This window comes from Suncus etruscus, chromosome 11 (assembly GCF_024139225.1).
Source record: "Suncus etruscus isolate mSunEtr1 chromosome 11, mSunEtr1.pri.cur, whole genome shotgun sequence".
Lineage (NCBI taxonomy): Eukaryota > Metazoa > Chordata > Mammalia > Eulipotyphla > Soricidae > Suncus > Suncus etruscus.
In genome coordinates this window covers 62,291,122-62,309,789 of record NC_064858.1, presented here as the reverse complement: position 1 = coordinate 62,309,789, position 18,668 = coordinate 62,291,122, and the positions used below count along the sequence as shown (strand labels likewise).

Here is an 18,668-nt window from a genome sequence, read left to right as displayed (position 1 = left end):
GTGTTAGATGGAGGTTCAGATTTGCTCTTTTGCATGCAGCTGACCAGTTGCCCAAAACCACGTATTGAATAGGCTTTCCTATCTTCTTTTGCATATCTTTTTTTTTGGGGGGCCACACCCGGCGGTGCTCAGGAGTTACTCCTGGCTGTCTGCTCAGAAATAGCTCCTGGCAGGCACGGGGGACCATATGGGACACCGGGATTCGAACCAACCACCTTTGGTCCTGGATTGGCTGCTTGCAAGGCAAACACCGCTGTGCTATCTCTCCAGGCCCCTCTTTTGCATATCTTGCCCCTTTATCAAAGATTAATTGATTGTATGTCTGGGGAACAGTCTATGAATATTCAAGTCTATTCCACTGATTTGAGGGTCTATCTTTATTCAAATACCCATGTTTTAATGACTCTTGCTTTGTAATACAATTTAAAGTTGGGGGGAAGTGATGCTTCTCATTTTCTTTTTCCTAAGGATTGCTGTAACTATTTGTGGGTGTTTATTGTTCCAAATTAATTTCAGGAGTGTTTGATTCACTTCTTTGAAGAATGTCATGGGTATCCTTAGAAGAATTGCTTTAAATCTGTACAATGCTTTGGAGAGTATTGCCATTTTAATAATGTTGCTCCATGAACAGGGTGTGTATCTTCATTTCTTTGTGTCCTATTTTATTTCTTGAAGCAGTGTTTTAAACTTTTTCTTTATAAAGGTCATTCACTTTTTTTTTGGTAGTAGTAATTTTTCAATTAAACAGTGTGGTTATAAGGTTGTTCATAATAGAGTTTTTATTTTCACAGATAAGGTTATTCATGATTGACTTTTCATACAATGTACAACCTTCACCAGTATGCATTTCACAACAACACTGTTTCCACTTTCCCTTTCACCTTCCCTGAGAGTGTTCAGTTTGTGTGTGTGTGTGTGTGTGTGTGTTTTCTTTTGTCTTTTTTTAACCACACCCGGTGATGATCAGGGGCTATTCCTAGCTTTGTTCAGGACGCCTTCCTGGCATGCTCAAGGGGCCATGTGGGATGCCGGTGTCTGAACTTAGTTCAAGCGCGTGCAAGGCAAGTGTCCTATGCGTTGTTCTATTGCTCTGGCCCCGAGAGTTTAGTTTTATACAAGAATTTGCATTTATGCCTAAGGAGTCTGCTATTCACACTCCTGAAATTTATGCACTTGGAGATAATCATCAAAAAGGAGAAATGTGAGAATAAAAAGAATGGACATCATGCATATGGTGCCAGAGATTGAAACTATGTCTCACACACACAAGAAAAACATTCTAATCCTGAGCTAGATACATGGCCTATAGAATGAAAACTCTCTTTTTTTCTAATTAATATTTTTATTTAAGGTCCTTCACTTCTTTATTTGATGCCAAGGTATTTGAGTTTGTGTGGCACTAATGTGAAAGGGATTTTTTTTTTTAATGTCCATTTCTTCTCTATCATTATTGGTATATAAGTAGGCCATTGATTTTTGCTTATTAATGTTGTAGCTTGCCACTTTGCTATATGAATCTTTTGTTTCTGGAAACTTTTTGGTCGATTCTTTAGCGTTTTATAAATATAGTATCATGGCTTCTACATACACTGAGAGCTTGACTTCTTCCTTTCCTATCTGGATGCCTTTGATTTCTTTTTCTTGATAGCTTTTTAAAGAACACTTTCACATCTTCCTTCTTCAATGCATTCTATTCTGGGTAGGTACTGAGGAGAGAGTTTTGATCTTAGAGCAGGTACTTTTTGATCCCAGAACAAAGCAGTGGCATAGTGGTAGGCCATTTGCCTTGCACACGACTGACCTAGGACAGATTGTGGTTTGATCCCCTGGTGCTCTATGGTCCCCCAAACTAGGAGCAGTTTCTGAGTGCAGAGCCAGGAGTAACCCCTAAGCATCACCAGGTATAGCCCAAGAACGAAGAAGGAGAAGGAGAAGGAGAAGGAGAAGGAGAAAGATTATTTCTGGCAAGCTAAAGGCATCCTCAAGAATGAAACACCACTGACCAAGAGCAAGTAGATGTAAAGGTAAACCAATGGATAAGAATTTTCTGCACCTCAAAAGAAATAGTGACCAGGATTCAAATATTGCCCATGGATTGGAATAAACTATTCATGTAATATCATCTGATAAGGGGTTAATATCTAAGCTATATAAGGCACTGTTAGAATTTAACACGAGAAAAATGTGACCCCATCAAAAAGTGGGGAGAAGAGATGAATAAGAATGTTCATCTTATTGAATAAGAATAAGAATGTCTCTAAAGAAGAATTATGGGTGGCCAAAAGGCTTTTGAAAAAATGTTCCACACATTAATCATCAGGAAGATGCAAGTCAAACAACAATGAGTTATCATTTCACACCAGAGACTGACACACATCACAAAGAAAAAGAACAACCATTGCTGGTGCAGATGTGGAGAGAAAAGAACTCTCACTGCTAATGAGAATGTTGAATGGCAAAGCTTTTTGGGAAAACAAGATATTCCTTAAAAAATTGGAAATTGGAGTGAGTAAGAAATGGCTGGCTGTGGGGGTTGCCAGGATGAGTGCTGATTGCTCTACCTGCAGAGTCTCTGCCCTGCTGTGCTTCCTCTGAGGAAATTGAGGACCTGAAGGGAGCCCTGTCCTGTGCTTCTCTGTCTTTCCTGAATTCTTGAAGCTCTCCTCAGAGCCCTGGGAAGCGAACCCAAAAAAACTACATTCTGAAGCTACCCAGCGAGCGAGTGAGTAAGAAATGGCTGGCTGTGGGGGTTGCCAGGCAGAGTGCTGATTACTCTACCTGCAGAGTCTCCACCCTGCTGTGCTTCTTCTGAGGAAACTGAGGACCTGAAGGGAGCCCTGTCCTGTGCTTCTCTGTCTTTCCTGAATTCTTGAAGCTCTGAGTCCTGGAAAGCGAACCCCAAAAATACTGCATTCTGAAGCTGCCCAGCGAGCAACTGAAAACTGCGCCTGCCCAGTGGGGCCCGACTGTGAAAAACTATGAGTGCTCCCTGTGTGTGTCTGTCTACTATCCTGTTGCATGAACTTCTTGGGAGTGGGCCGAAAAGAGGCTCCAGCAGAGCACTTTGGCTCCACTTCGCTACACAGCCATGCACTCTTTCTAAGAAAAGACCACCATCGCAACAAGAATAAAAAATCACATTAAGAACTGTGCTGGATCACAGAAGCAAGCATTTCTCTCCGGACTGTCTTCTCTGCTGTGTGCTCGGGCCTAAGATTTGATCCTGTGTGAGACTTCATCCACGGAGGACTCCCCTCCCTTAGAGGAAAGTCGGCCCATCCAGAAAGCCACAGGAGTGTGCTGCCTGCATCATATAGCCAATGAATAGCACCACAACACGTAGAAAAACCCACAATACAAGTGTGACAATGGGGGAACAACACAGGCCAGCATCAGACATAGAGAATGAAGACGACAATTCTGATGACCAGATAATGACCAACCAACTAATCAACCTCTCAGATATGGACTTTAGACTAGTAATATGGAAGATACTCAACAAACGCAAAAAACCATGGATCAAGTTGAACAGAACACTAATAATAACCAAGAAAATACGAAGACAGAAATCACAAAACTCCAAACTGAAATAACATGTCAACTAACAGGACTGAAAAAGTCAGTAAACGAAGTGAATGACAAAATGGATAAGCTCTGGGACAGGGTATTAGAAGCTGAGACTAGACTTGGTGCTGTGGAAGATGAGACACATAACAATTCCATACAGCAGGAGAGATTGGAAAAAAAAACTTAAAGCAAATGAACAGACAATGGAAAAATTAGTCAAAGAATGGGAACAGATGAAAATAGAAGTCTATGATAAGATCAACAGAAACAACTTAAGAATCATTGGAGTCCCAGAGACCCAGGAAGAAAACTACCAGGAAGAATCAACGGTCAAGAACATCATTAAAGAGAAACTTCCAGAGCTAAAGAATATAGGTGATCAAATCCTGCATACTCGAAGAGTACCAACCAAAAGAGACCCCAGAAAAACCACCCCAAGACACATCCTAGTCACAATGACAAATCCCACAGATAGAGACAGAATTCTGAAAACAGCAAGATCAAAAGGGGAAATCACGTTCAAGCAAGCTTCCCTGAGATTTACAGCAGACCTGTCACCAGAAACACTCAAGGCCAGAAAGCAGTGGTGGGATATTGTGACAAGACTGAATGAAATGAATGCTTCACCTAGAATACTGTACCCAACAAAACTCACTTTCTGGTTTGACGGAAGAATACATGGTTTTACAGACAAAAAACAGCTCAGAAACTTTATAGACTCAAAACCAGTCTTAAGAGAAAAACTGAGAGACCTAATTTAAGACAAGATTAACCAAAAGACGCACCAAATTTTGATATAAAACTGGCATTGAATCCCAGGACAATTCTTTCTCTCAACGTCAATGGACTAAATGCACCAGTTAAGAGACACAGAGTGGCTAAATGGATCAAAAAACTCAATCCAACCTTCTGCTGCCTACAAGAAACGCACCTGAATAGTCAGAACAAACATAGACTCAAAATAAAAGGCTGGAGAAAAATTATCCAAGCAAACAACACCCATAAAAAAGCTGGAGTGGCCATACTAATATCAGACAATGCAAACTTTATACTCAGGAAGGTTGTAAGGGACAAAGATGGACATTTTATATTAATCAAGAGGTATGTAGAGCAGGAAGAAATAACTCTCCTAAACATATATACACCAAATGAGGGGCCAGCAAAATATTTAATACAACTGTTGACAAATCTTAAAAATAATATTAATAACAACACAATAATTGTGGAGGACCTCAACACGGCTTTGTCAACAATGGATAGGTCAACCAGACTGAAACCCAAGATGAATATACTAGACCTGAGGAGAGAAATGGAAGAAAGAGGCCTAGTGGATATATATAGGACAGTCCATCCCCAGAAATCTGGATACACATTCTTCTCCAATGTACATGGGACATTCTCCAGGATAGACTACATGCTGGCACATAAAACATACCTCCATAATATCAAGAGGATAGAAATTTTGCAGACTACCTTCACTGACCACAAGGCTCTGAAATTATTTGTGAACTCCAAAGGGACTCAGAAGAAACACGTTAACACCTGGAAGTTAAACAGCCTCATACTCAATAACCAGTGGGTCCAAGATGAAATCAAGGAGGAAATCAAAAGGTTCCTGGAAACAAATGACAATAAAGACACAAACTATCAGAACTTCTGGGACACAGCAAAAGCAGTACTGAGAGGATAATTTATAGTTTTGCAAGCACACATCAGGAAGGAAGAAGGAGCTTACCTGAGTAGCTTAATGACACAGCTAATAGAACTAGAAAGTGCTCAACAAAAGGACCCAAAAATAGGGAGACAGAAGGAAATAACAAAGCTGAGAGCAGAAATCAACGAAGCGGAAACCGAAAAAACAGTCCGAAAGATCAACGAAAGCAGAAGTTGGTTCTTTGAAAAAATAAACAAGATTGATAGAACACTGGCAAACCTAACAAAGAAAGAGAGAGAGAGAAACTTGATAACTCGTATTTGGAATTGAAAAGGAGAGATCACTGCTGATATGACAGAGATTCAAAGGGTAATCAGAAACTACTTTGAGAAACTCTATGCCACTAAAAATGAGAACCTGGAAGAAATGGATAAATTCTTGGACTCTTATAATCTTCCACGGTTGAAGGAAGAGATGTAGCATATCTAAACACCCTCATCACCATTGATGAAATTAAAATGGTAATCAAATGTCTGCTCAAAAACAAAAGCCCAGGCCCAGATGGATTCACTAATGAATTCTTTTAAACTTTCCAAGAAAAACTACTACCAATCCTGGCAAGACTCTTTCATGAAATTGAACAAACGGAAACACTTCCAAATAGCTTTTATGAAGCCAACATCACCCTGATACCTAAACCAGAGATGCTACGAAAAAAGAAAATTACAGACCAATATCGCTGATGAATGCAGATGCAAAGATCCTCAACAAAATCCTGGCAAATAAGATTAAATTCCTCATTAAGAAGATCACTACGATCAAATAGGTTTCATTGCAGGAATGCAAGGATGGTTTAACATCCAAAAATCTATCAACATAATACACAACATCAACAACAAGAAAAATAAAAAGCACATGATCATATCAATAGATGCAGAGAAAGCATTTGATAAGGTCCAACACCCATTCTTGACCAAAACTCAGCAAGATGGGAATGGAAGGAACCTTTCTCAATATAGTTAAGCCCATCTATCACAAGCCAGTGGCAAATATTATCCTCAATGGAGGAAAAATGCTCCACATCACTAATCATCAGGGAGATGCAAATCAAAACAACGATGAGATACCACCTCACACCCCAGAGAATGGCACACATCCCAAAGAATGAGAATAAACAGTGTTGGCGGGGATGTGGAGAGAAAGGAACTCTTATCCACTGCTGGTGGGAATGCTGTCTAGTTTAACCTTTATGGAAAGCGATATGGAGATTCCTCCAAAAACTGGAAATCGAGCTCCCATACAATCCAGCTATACCACTCCTAGGAATATACCCTAGGAACACAAAAATACAATACAAAAACCCCTTCCTTACATCTATATTCATTGCAATACTATTTACCGTAGTAAGACTCTGGAAACAACCAAGATGCCCTTCAACAGACGAATGGCTAAAGAAACTGGTACATATACACAATGGACTATTATGCAGCTGTCAGGAGAGATGAAGTCATGAAATTTTCCTATACATGGATGTACACGGAATCTATTATGCTGAGTGAAATAAGTCAGAGAGAGAGAGAAAAATGCAGAATGGTCTCACTCATCTGTGGGTTTTAAGAAAAATGAAAGACATTCTTGCAATAATAATTTTCAGACACAAAATAGAAAAGAGCTGGAAGTTCCAGCTCACTTCAGGAAGCTCACCACAAAGAGTGATGAGTTTAGTTAGAGAAATAACTACATTTTGAGCTTTCCTCATATTGAGAATGTATGAGGGAAATGGAGAGCCTGTTTAGAGTACAGGCGGGGGTCGGGTGGCAGGAGGGAGATTTGGGACATTGGTGTTGGGAATGTTGCACTGGTGATGGGTGGTGTTCTTTACATGACTGAAACCCAAATACAATCATGTATGTAATCAATGTGTTCAAATAAAAAAATTGGAAATTACCACCACCACCACCAGCATTACCATCACTCCACACCACCAGCAGCACACCACCACCACCAAAACCACCAACCACCACCACCACCAACCACCAAAAAGAAAAAAAAATTGGAAATTAAAAAAAAATTAGAAATTGAGCTCTCGTATGACCTAGCAGTAATGCTAGGGATCCAAAAATCAGTGCAGAAAAGATATCTACACTTCATTGCAGCATTATTCAAAATAACCAGAATCTGGAAATAATCCATGTGTCCAATAGCAGATAGGTGGATAAAGAAACTGTGATATACCTACATAATGGAATACTATATGGCTGTTAGGAAAAATGGATTCATTAAATTTGCTTATACATGGATGGATATAGAAAGTGTTAGGCTAAGAACAAAGAGTCAGAGGGAGAATAGACATATAATGATTGCACTCATTTGTGAGATATAAAAAATAGAATGATAGCAATACCCAAAGATAATAGAGATGGGAGCCAGGAGGCTTGGTCCATGGTAGATGCTTGCCACAAGAGTGGGAAAGTTGCAGTTAAGGCAGAGAAAAGACCACTATGACAACAATAGTTGGAAATAATCACTTTGAACAAGACCTGGGTGCTGAAAGGAGTTAAAGTTATATATATATATATATATATATTATATAATACCCTGTCAGTAACAATATTGCAAACTACAGTGTCTAAAAGGAAATAAAAGAATACATACAGAGAGAGAGAAGAAATATATCTGTCATAGAGGCAAGTATGGGAAGGAAACTCAAAACATTGCTGGTGGGAAATGTGCATGGTGAAGGGATGAGTGTTGGACACTGTATGACTGAAACTCTGACATTAACGACTTTGTAACTGTATCTCATGGTGATTTAATTTAAATTTGTATTAAAAAATCTCTGTCAAAGCACAGGCACTTTGTGTAGCACACTCAAGCTTGGACCCATATGAGCCCCCAGATTTCTGTTTAGGTTCATTGGGATTTGTTTAGAATCAATTATTAGATTAGAAATTAAAGTTCTTAAGAATAAGCATTAATGGATTTCTCTTTGTAAATGGCTTTGAAAACATCCTTAAAAATATTTTTAGAATTTACTGCTTATTCTGTGCCAAGAATTGATTTTCAAGATACTCCATGATTACAAAATTAGTATCTAAAATTTTCACTGTATTACACACTTCACCATAGTCTCTTGAACAGTTAAGGTCTTTTCTGTGGTCCTTTGATACTTTTTTCAGATGCCATTCAACATATAAATATATCTCAATGCTCAACATTTGCCAGGATCTGCACATGAAAATAGGAAGCACCTTTCATCCAGTGAGCTTTTCAGGCTAGTCATTCTTCCTGAAGAAACCAAGCCATGGGGCTGGAGAAATGGCATGGAGGTAGGGCATTTGCCTTGCATGTAGAAGGACTGTGCTTTGAATCCTTGCATCCCATATGGTCCCTCGAGCCTGCCAGGAGCAATTTCTGAGCGCAGAGCCAGGAGTAACTCCTGAGCATGGCTGGGTGTAACCCAAAAACCAAAAAGAGAGAGAGAGAGAGAGAGAGAGAGAGAGAGAGAGAGAGAGAGAAGAAACCAAAACACTAGTACTCTTGTTAAGTTGCCATTTGGATTTTGTGCCCAGATGGATCAATGGGAGGCCCAGGGTATATAAAATTTCCTGGTCATGAGTTTGAAAAATGATTGAATAACTGACGTAACATATGGAATCTACAGCATCTTAACAGGAAAAAGTTACACACTCTTGAAAGATTCTCAGAATTGTAGAAAACCAGAGAGATTTGTTACTAGCATGACCTAGTCTTGGGTGAGGCACACCCCAAGTACACAGGCATGATCTTCAGCTTAAGGGCTTGAAAGGCAAAGGATGCCCTTGAATTTATGTCTCTGTGCATATGTGTATATGTGTGGTGCTGGACAATGAACATAGAAAGGCCTTGCGGCATGAAATTGAGTCCACTGCTGATATATCTAGGGTCCCCAAACATCTCCCAAATTGAGAGACCAACTTCCATTCTTGGGAAGACCTTGGCAATAATCGTCCGCAATAAATGATCCAAACAAAGAGGTTTTGGGGGACAAAAGGTTTGGCCAAAAGAGCCTAATCCTCCCTGGTTCCATCTCTCTCCTCTCCTCTTCTGTCTCTCTCTTTCTCTCTCTGTGTCTTTGTGTTTCTCTGTGTGTCCCTCTCTCTGTGTCTCTCTGTCCCTCTCTGTGTCTCTCTGTCTCTTTCTTTCTCCATCTCTCTCTGTATCCCCCTCTCTCTTCTTTCTTCTGACTCTGTCTCTCTCTCTTTCTCTCCCTGTCTCTCTCTGTGTGTCCCTCTCTTTGTGTCTCTCTGTCCCTCTCTGTGTCTCTCTTCTTCCTCTCTCTTCCCCTCCTCCCTCTCCTCTCTCTCCCTCTCTCTCCCTCTCTCTCTTCTTCTCTGTCCTCCCACAACCCCCTCTGTCCAACTGCCTCTGCCCAGCCATCTCCTTTGGCCTCCCCTCCAAGCTCCTTTATTTTTAAGTACAAAATAAATACAAAAATACTCTACAATTTTCCTTTTAGTAAACATCAATAATAAACAATGTAACAATATATATAACCCACAAACCCTAAGCAAAACCTTAATGAAATACAAAACTAAGATATAAAACATTAATTACAATATACATCGACAGTCAATACAAATTTAAAAGCAAAAATATCTCCCAAATGTAAAACCACTGAAAAATATTTTTTAAAGCAAAAAGCAAGAAACATCATTTGGGAGAGTATCAATAGTACAACAAAACCACTAACCTAAAGTTCTTATAAGCAAAAACCATAATATAACACAAAAAAATTCCTAAAAATAGCAATTAAGATGGGGAGTACAATAGTCAAAAGAAGACTAGTATCAAATATAAATCAAAGGATTACACTCAGAATAAAAATACAAAAGGTGACAGTCCTTCAAAGTCCAATGCAAATCTGCAATGATGAAGGATCTGGAACTCTGAATAATTCATCCATGGAAACTTGAGGAGTCTGGAAAAGTGAGTCACAGCTTGTCATAGGATGCGAAACTCCAAAAGAGAAGAATCTCTTCCGAAGGCCAAAATCAAGAAGCTTGTCATTGAGAATGGAGGAGATGATTTGAAGAGAGGGAAGAATTTTAATTTTTTTTCAAATGCAGAGTACAGCAGATCTGAAAGAATTTCGTGTATAATATGACCATGAAGTCCAATAATGCAAATATTGAACAGTGAACTCAATGTAGTCAGTCCTCTTAAGATGAACACTGTGAAGAGAGTCTACCTAAAAAGTATGGTTCTGTCAAGATTATGATTATACATCCATGTATAGTGAAAAGTTAAAAATTGTTAAACGAGGGGCTGACGAGGTGGCGCTAGAGGTAAGGTGTCTGCCTTGCAAGCGCTAGTCAAGGAAGGACTGCAGTTTGATCCCCCAGCGTCCCATATGGTCCCCTCAAGCCAGGGGCAATTTTCTGAGCGCTTAGCCAGGAGTAACCCCTGAGCATCAAACGGGTGTGGCCCGAAAAAACAAAAAAAAAAATTGTTAAACGAATATATCTCAATACTTAACCCTAAACCAATATTAATATGATGAAGAATCTTTCTCTTATATAAGCCTTAAGTAACATCAGTAGATTGTAAAGGTTTCCCATTAATAGTGACCTAAAACAATACTGAAAGTAAGGCATTAATACATCATACAATCAATCACAGTGGAGATCCATCATATTCACTCCTAATAAACAGTCACACTTAAAAATGAACCATAAAACATTAACAGGTACCTATCGTAGATCTCTGAGAAATATAAAATGGTATATATGCTGCTGTGGATTTTACAGATGTAATAGGAATTTTCTTGATCTTCTTGTCATCAAAATTGAGGCAGTATTGTTCTGTGGCAATTTTACAATATGAAGTACAATGTCCAAAGTAAACCTGACCAAAATGATTTGATACTGATGATACGTTGTATTTTTCAATCTTGTTATTATTTTCCTGAATGAATTCTGCTAAATTGAGGTCTTCTAAAGGAAAATTCACTTAAATGTATAGTTTTTTAATTTGTTTTCCATCAAAAGCAAAACAGTTCAAATGAATGATCAATACTGGAGGTACAAAATAAATACAATACATAAAATAAATACAAAAATACTCTACAGGCCTCTCGCATGTAAGGAGGGTTTTCTGTCAGCATCATTCCTAGCTTTAATCTGTGTTTTTATTAAATTAGAATTTATTGGTACTTTATTTAGAGACTAAAGAGAAAATAATAATAATAATGCTTGGGTCTTAATCTTTTAAAATTTAATCCTGAAGAGCCAGAGCAATAGCACAGCAGATAGGGTGTTTGCCTTACATGCAGCTGACCTGGTTCATTTTCTGGCATCCCATATAGTTCCTGGAGCCTTCAAGAAGTAATTTGTGAGTAAAGAGCCAAGAGTTACCTCTGAGCCTTGCTGGGCGTGGCTACTCAAAAATTCTAAAAAAGTTGAGTATCTCACAGTCATGAGATGAGTATCTCCAGTATAAGATGAGTGTCTCACACCTCCGAGAATGGCATAAATCAAAAAATTGGAAACAACTTGTGTTGGAATGGACAAAGTAAAATAAGAACCCTCATTCAGTGTTGCTAAGAATGTCCTCTGGTTCAGATTCTATATAAAACATTCTGAGGATTCTTTAAAAAAGTAAATTTAGAACACTCATACAATGCAGTGGTTCTACTTCTTTTTTTTTTTTTTTTTTTTTTTTGTGGGTCACACCCGGCAGTGCTCAGGGGTTACTCCTGGCTCCATGCTCAGAAATTGCTCCTGGCAGGCACAGGGGACCATATGGGACGCTGGGATTTGAACCGATGACCTCCTGCATGAAAGGCAAACGCTTTACCTCCATGCTATCTCTCCAGCCCCGTGGTTCTACTTCTTGACACCTACCTTCAAAGAACAAAAGCATCATTTAAAGAGATCATTTGCACAACTGTGCCAAGATATGAAAACAGCCCAAATGCCCAACAACAAATGAATAAATGAAGATGCTGTGATACATATACACAGTAGAATACTATACAGCTGTAAGAAAGGATGAAATCATGCAGTTCAATGCAACATGGATAGTACTGAAGAGAATCATGTTAAGCAAAATAAGTAAGAGATGAGCAAATGCCAGATGATCTCATCTTAGAGATACAACAATAGAATAGACACCAGTGAATGATGACAAAGCTTTTGGCTATGGATTACAATGCTTATTAACAGTAAGGGGAGTGGTGGGAAAAATGAATATTGGACATAAGGACCGTGGTGGAGAGCCATTGGCACTTTGATAGGGGTGGGGTACAGTAACTTTACATTGATAGCATAAACTTAAACATGGTTAAAACCGTAATCTTTAAACTATAAAAGTAAATAGTCAAAATGAACTCTTTCTCTGGCCCAGATACTCAAATTGTAATGTTTGTTCCTGCATTGTAGAAAAGGTTTAGAAAGAAGTTCTCAATGAAAACTCCAGGAATCAATGTCTGCTAGTATTGTCAATAAAAAAAAAAGGAAGCCATAGAAGATACCTTTACCTCACGCACTGGTGTGTGGCGTTGTGAATTCTGCCTTCTACTGAAAAATCAAATTGATCTTTTCCCTTTTTGTTTGCAGACTCGCTCTTTGCTGAGTGTATTTGAAGAAGATGCAGGTACCCTTACCGATTATACTAACGAGCTGCTGCAGGCTATGCAGCGTGTCTACGGAGCCCAGGTAATCTCAACTTACCAAGAGAGGAGCAGAGTAGGGTCTTCTGCTGCCATATTAAACCTCTCTCAGGAGACAGAGACCAACACTATTTAATATTTTTAAATGGGATCACAATAGTTTCTACTTTTTGCCTTAAAAGAACTTCAGGCTGAGAAATAGAAGTTCAAAGGGTTAGGGGGTATACTTTTTTCTTTCACTTTGTGGGCCACACCCAGTGATACTCAGGAGTTACTCCTAACTTCACAATCTGGAATTACTCCTGGTTATTCCAGGAGTAATGGGGATCATATGGGATACTGGGGATAGAACCCAGTCATTCATGTTCAAGGCAAGCACTGTACTTTGGTCCCTAGAGTGCATGCTTTGCTAGAAGCAGGTCTGTTTTTGGTCCCTGGCAACACATGGCCTCTTGAACACAGAACCAGGAACAACCCCCAAGTGCCTGGGTTATACCCCAAATAAAGAAAATGAAAAAAAAAAAAAAAGAAAAAGAAAAAAGAATGGGCCAGAGAGATAGTTCAGAGATTTAGGCTCTTGCTTGCATGCCCTCGGTTGATCCCTGGTATCACTTATGATTCCCCAAGCACCACTGGGACTAATAACAGAACACAGAAATGGGAGTAAACCCTGAGCACAGCCTAATGTCCCCTTTCCCCCAAAAAAATTAAAAAAAAAAAAAAACAGTGTAAAATGGGATTTTCCCATATTGGTGAACATGAAGATTTAGAGAATGACGTCTGTGGAAAGAGAATAGAACCTCCCTGCCTTTCTATACCTCAAGTATAGTATCTCTCTCACCTGGTTCTTTCTATCCAATAGTATATTATAATAAATCAATAGTATGAGTAAAATGAAATAAAACAAAGTAAAACCAAAAACAAGTTTGTTTTCTATGCTTCCGAAAGAGGGTAATATTTATGGAACCACTAGAAAAACACCACATAACTGCTTCTGATGTTTTTAATTTTATCCCTGCTGCTGCTCCTACTGATTTGTTCTCAGTGGCCTCTTTTCTTCCACCTCCCTTCACTGTGGACTGTTGCTTGCTATAGGATTCAACTTTTGAGAGACTCTCAGCTCAAGGAAATGTCCCGATCTGTGACTGCTGTGAGCCATTTTTAATCAGACCCCACAAGATCATGTCAGGCTAAAGATGTGCTCTACTATCCATGCCCCTCAGATTATTTCAAAAGACTTAAAAAGGATGTGTATATTTCCTTTGGATATTTTCTTATGTATATTTCCTCAATAAGTATAATTCTTATTGTTTATTTCTTTATGAAGATGACTTTTCTCCACCTTTTTTTGGATTTGTTTAGTAGGAAATTATAGTTAATTCTAGATAAGTTTCTCTTGGGTTCTGAATTCATGTTAGAAGTTATAGTGATTGCTTAGCTTATTATTTTCACCCCATATGCACCAGTAATATCCTGTGACACTGTTACTTTTTGCATAGGCACATTAAAATAGGGAAAACTATATATACATATACATAGAAAGAAGTTCTTTTCTAATATACATAGAAAGAAGTTCTTATCTAATAGGTATGGGAAATCCTAAAAGTTTTATGGCAGGAGGACCTTTTACCCTGAACATGTATCATAGTTATTTGACTTAGGCTTCAGTCAATTGGACATTGGCCATTTACCCCAAAACCTGGATCCCATCTTTGGAACCAGCACCAGGAATCAAGCTTCGACCAAGGAAGGCCCTAATGCTGTCCTACTCAATTTGCTCCAGGGTAAATTCATATGATACTCTGACAACTTGAAAGCCTCAACAACTAGCTTTCAGAGTGTGTTTTCCTACCTTGACATCTAACTGTAAGATGAAACCAGAAGATGCTCTGTGATACCCTAACTTTGACATAGGATCCATGCAAAAACAAAATCTCTAATTACTGAAGCCTGACTGCGACAAATGTATTTGGGTAGAACTGTTTCTGGGGAGATTGGTGACTAGGAGAAGCTGAGGGGACCTGTTGGCTTCGCGTGTTTTTCTTCTCTCCAAGAGGGCTAGGAAGGGACCAAAAAAAAAAAAAAACCTCTCGTGGAGCCATTCAGGCAGAAAGGTCAAGAAAGACAGAGTGAGTGAAAATTGGCTATCAGGGTTGCCAGCCAGAGCTGACTCCCTTGTCTGTGGAGGAGTCCGCCCTGCTGGGAGATTGACGACTGTGAGAGGCTGAAGGGACCTCTTGGCTTTGCATGTTTCTATTCTCTAATCTCCTGAAACTCCTCAGAGAGTTAAAAACTGTCTCCTGGAGGCCCCAGAAGAGCATGGTCGCTCCGCTCTGCTTCGCTTCACAGCTGCGTGCTCTTTCTAACTAATGACCCCCACAACCACGCGCAGAAATATTCAAATGACAATGGGGAAACCTCGCAGGCAAACAATGCACAGAGAATGAAGATGATAGCTCTGATGACCTAAAAAAATACCACCCATCTGATTAACCTCTCAGATATGGAGTTTAGATAGAAATATGGACGATCCTTATGGAAATCAAAGAAAGCATAGCTCTAGCTAAAGAGAACACAAAGACAGAAATCAGAAAACTCCAATCTGAAATAACATATCTGAAAAACGTGGTAGCTCAACTGAAAAACTCAATGGAAAGCCTCTCCAACAGGGTAACAGCAGCTGAGGACAGAATCAGTGAACTGGAAAATGAAATGCAGAATAACTCCCTATAGCAGAAGAGATTGGAAAAGAACCTTAAGGCAGATGATCAAACAATAGGAAAAGTACTCAAGGAATGTGAACAAATGAAAATAGAAATCTTTGATAAACTCAACAGAAACAACATAAGAATCATTGGAGTCCTGGAGGTCCAGAAAGGAATTCCCAGGAAAGAAATAACAGTTAAAGACATCATCACAGAGAAACTCCCAGAGCGAAAAATTGCACTTAATCATGTCCTGCGTGCCTAAAGAGTACCAGCTAAAAGAGACCCAAAGAAAAACAACCTAGTTAAAATGATGAATCACACAGATAGAGATAGAATACTGAAAGTAGCAAGATCAAAAAGGAAAATTACATTCAAAGGAGCATCCTTAAGACTTGCAGCAGACATGTCACAAGAAACTCTCAAGGCGAGAAGACAGTGGTGGGATATTGTGACAAGACTGAATGAAATGGATGCCTCACCTAAAATACTGCACTCAGCCCATTCAGGTTTGAAGGAAGGATACATAGCTTCACAGATAAGCAACAGCTCAGAAACTTCACAGATACAAAACCAGCCTTGAAGGAAAAACTGAAAAGTCTACTTTAAGACAAGACAGACCAAAAAACACACCAAACTTATACACAAAGATGACATTAAATTTTATGACAGTCATCTCCCTCAATGTCAGTGGACTAAATGCACCAATTAAAGACACAGAGTGGTGAAATGTATGAAAAAGATGAACCCAACCTTTTGCTGCCTACAAGAAACACACCTGAATAGTCAGAACAAACATAGACTCAATATCAAAGGCTGGAGGAAAATCATCCAAGCAAAGAACATCCTTAAAAAAGCAGGGGTGGGGGCCGGGCGGTGGCGCTGGAGGTAAGGTGCCTGCCTTGCCTGCGCTAGCCTAGGACGGACCGCGGTTCGATCCCCCGGCGTCCCATATGGTCCCCCAAGAAGCCAGGAGCAACTTCTGAGCGCATAGCCAGGAGTAACCCCTGAGCGTCACAGGGTGTGGCCCAAAAACCAAAAAAAAAAAAAAAAGCAGGGGTGGCCATATTAATATCAGACAACACAAACTTTAGACTCAGAAAAGTTGTAAGGGACAAAGATGGACACTTTGTACTAATTAAGGGATATGTGCAATAGAAAGAAATCGCACTACTAAACATATACGCATCCAATGAGAGACCAGAAAATTATCTAATACAGTTACTGACAAATTTGAAAGAAGACATCAATAATAACACAATATTTGTTGGAGATCTCAAGATGGCCCTGTCAACACTTGATAGGTCAACGAGACTGAAACCCATCAAAAATATACTAGCCCTGAAAAGAGAAATGGAAGAGGACACTCTATCCCCAGAAACCTGGATATACATTCTTCTCCAATGTACATGGGTCATTCTCCAAGATAGACCACATGCTGGCACATAAAACATACCTCCATAATATCAAGAGGATAGAAATTTTGCAGGCTACCTTTGCTGACCACAAGGCCCTGAAATTAGCTGTGAACTATAAAGGGACACAGAAGAAAAACTTTAACAACTAAAAATTAAACAGCCTGCTATTGAACAACCAGTGCATCTGAGATGAAATCAAAGAGAAAATCAAAACTTTCCTAGAAACAAATGACAATGAACACACAAATTATCAGAACCTATGGGACACAGCAAAAGCTGTACTGAGAGGAAAATGTATAGCTTTGCAAACACACATCAGGAAGGAAAAAGGAGCATACCTGAACAGCTTAATGACGCAGCTTATAAAATTAGAAAATGATCAACAAAAGGAACCAAAAATAGGGAGACAGAGCAGAAACAAAGCTTAGAGCAGAAATCAATGAAATGGAAGCCCAAAAAACAATCCGAAAGATCAACGAAAGCAGAAGTTGGTTTTCTGAAAAAAATAAACAAGATTGATAGACCATTGGCAAAACTCACAAAGAGAAACTTGATAACACATATTAGAAATGAAAAGGGGGAGACCACTACAGATATTGCAGAGATCCAATGGGTAATCAGAGACTATTTTGAGAAAATCTATGCCACTAAACATGAAAACCTGGATGAAATGGATAAATTCTTGGACTCTTATAACCATCCACAGTTGAGTAAGGAGGGTAACATATCTAAATACCCACGTCACTATTGAGGAAATTAAAACGGTAATCAAATGTCTGCCCAAAAACAAAATCCCAGGCCCACATGGTTTCACTAATGAATGCTTTCAAACCTTTCAAGAGGAACTACTACCAATTCTTGCCAGGCTCTTTCATGAAATTTAGAAAATGGGAACACTTCCAAACAGCTTTTCTGAAGCTAACATCACCTTGATACCAAAACCAGACAAAGATGCTGCCAAAAAAGAAAATTACAATATCCCTGATGAACACAGATGCAAAGATCCTTAACAAAATCCTGGCAAATGCCTCATCAAGATCATTCACTATGATAAAGTAGGTTTTATCCCAGGAATGCAAGGATGGTTTTATATCCATAAATCTATCCACATAATACACAACATCAACAAAAATTAAAATCACATGATCATATCAATAGATGCAGAAAAAGCATTTGATAAGGTCCAACACCCATTCTTGATAAAAAAAAAAAAACTCTCAGCAAGATGGGAATGAAAGGAACATTTCTCAATATAGTCAAGGCCATCTACCACAAGCCAAAGGCAAATATTATCCTCAGTGGAGAAAAACTAAAAGCCTTCCCTCTAAATTCTGGTACAAGACAAGGCTGTCCGTTCTCACCACTCTTCTTCAACATATTACTGGAAGTACTTGCTATAGCTATTAGGCAAGAAAAAAATATCAAGGGAATCCAGATAGAAAAGAAAGAAGTCAAGCTCTCGCTGTTTGCAGATGACATGATACTCTACTTAGAAAACCCTAAAGACTACCAAATGCTTCTAGAAACAATAGATGCATATAGCAATGTAGCAGGCTACAAAATTAACTCACAGAAATCAATGGCCTTTTTATATACCAGTAATGATAGGGTAGAAATGGACATTAAGAAAATGACCCAATTCACATTAATGCCACTCTAACTCAAATATCTTG

At 39.0% G+C, this 18,668-nt stretch overlaps 1 protein-coding gene across 1 annotated transcript in view; it reads left to right on the top strand.

The window, feature by feature from the left end:
* Nucleotides 1-18,668, top strand: part of APPL2 (adaptor protein, phosphotyrosine interacting with PH domain and leucine zipper 2) — an 81,141-nt gene that overhangs the window by 9,133 nt on the left and 53,340 nt on the right. The window contains exon 2 of the mRNA XM_049783155.1: nt 12,820-12,918. Coding sequence (XP_049639112.1) covers nt 12,820-12,918 — 99 coding nt within the window. The remainder of the gene's footprint in view (nt 1-12,819; nt 12,919-18,668) is intronic.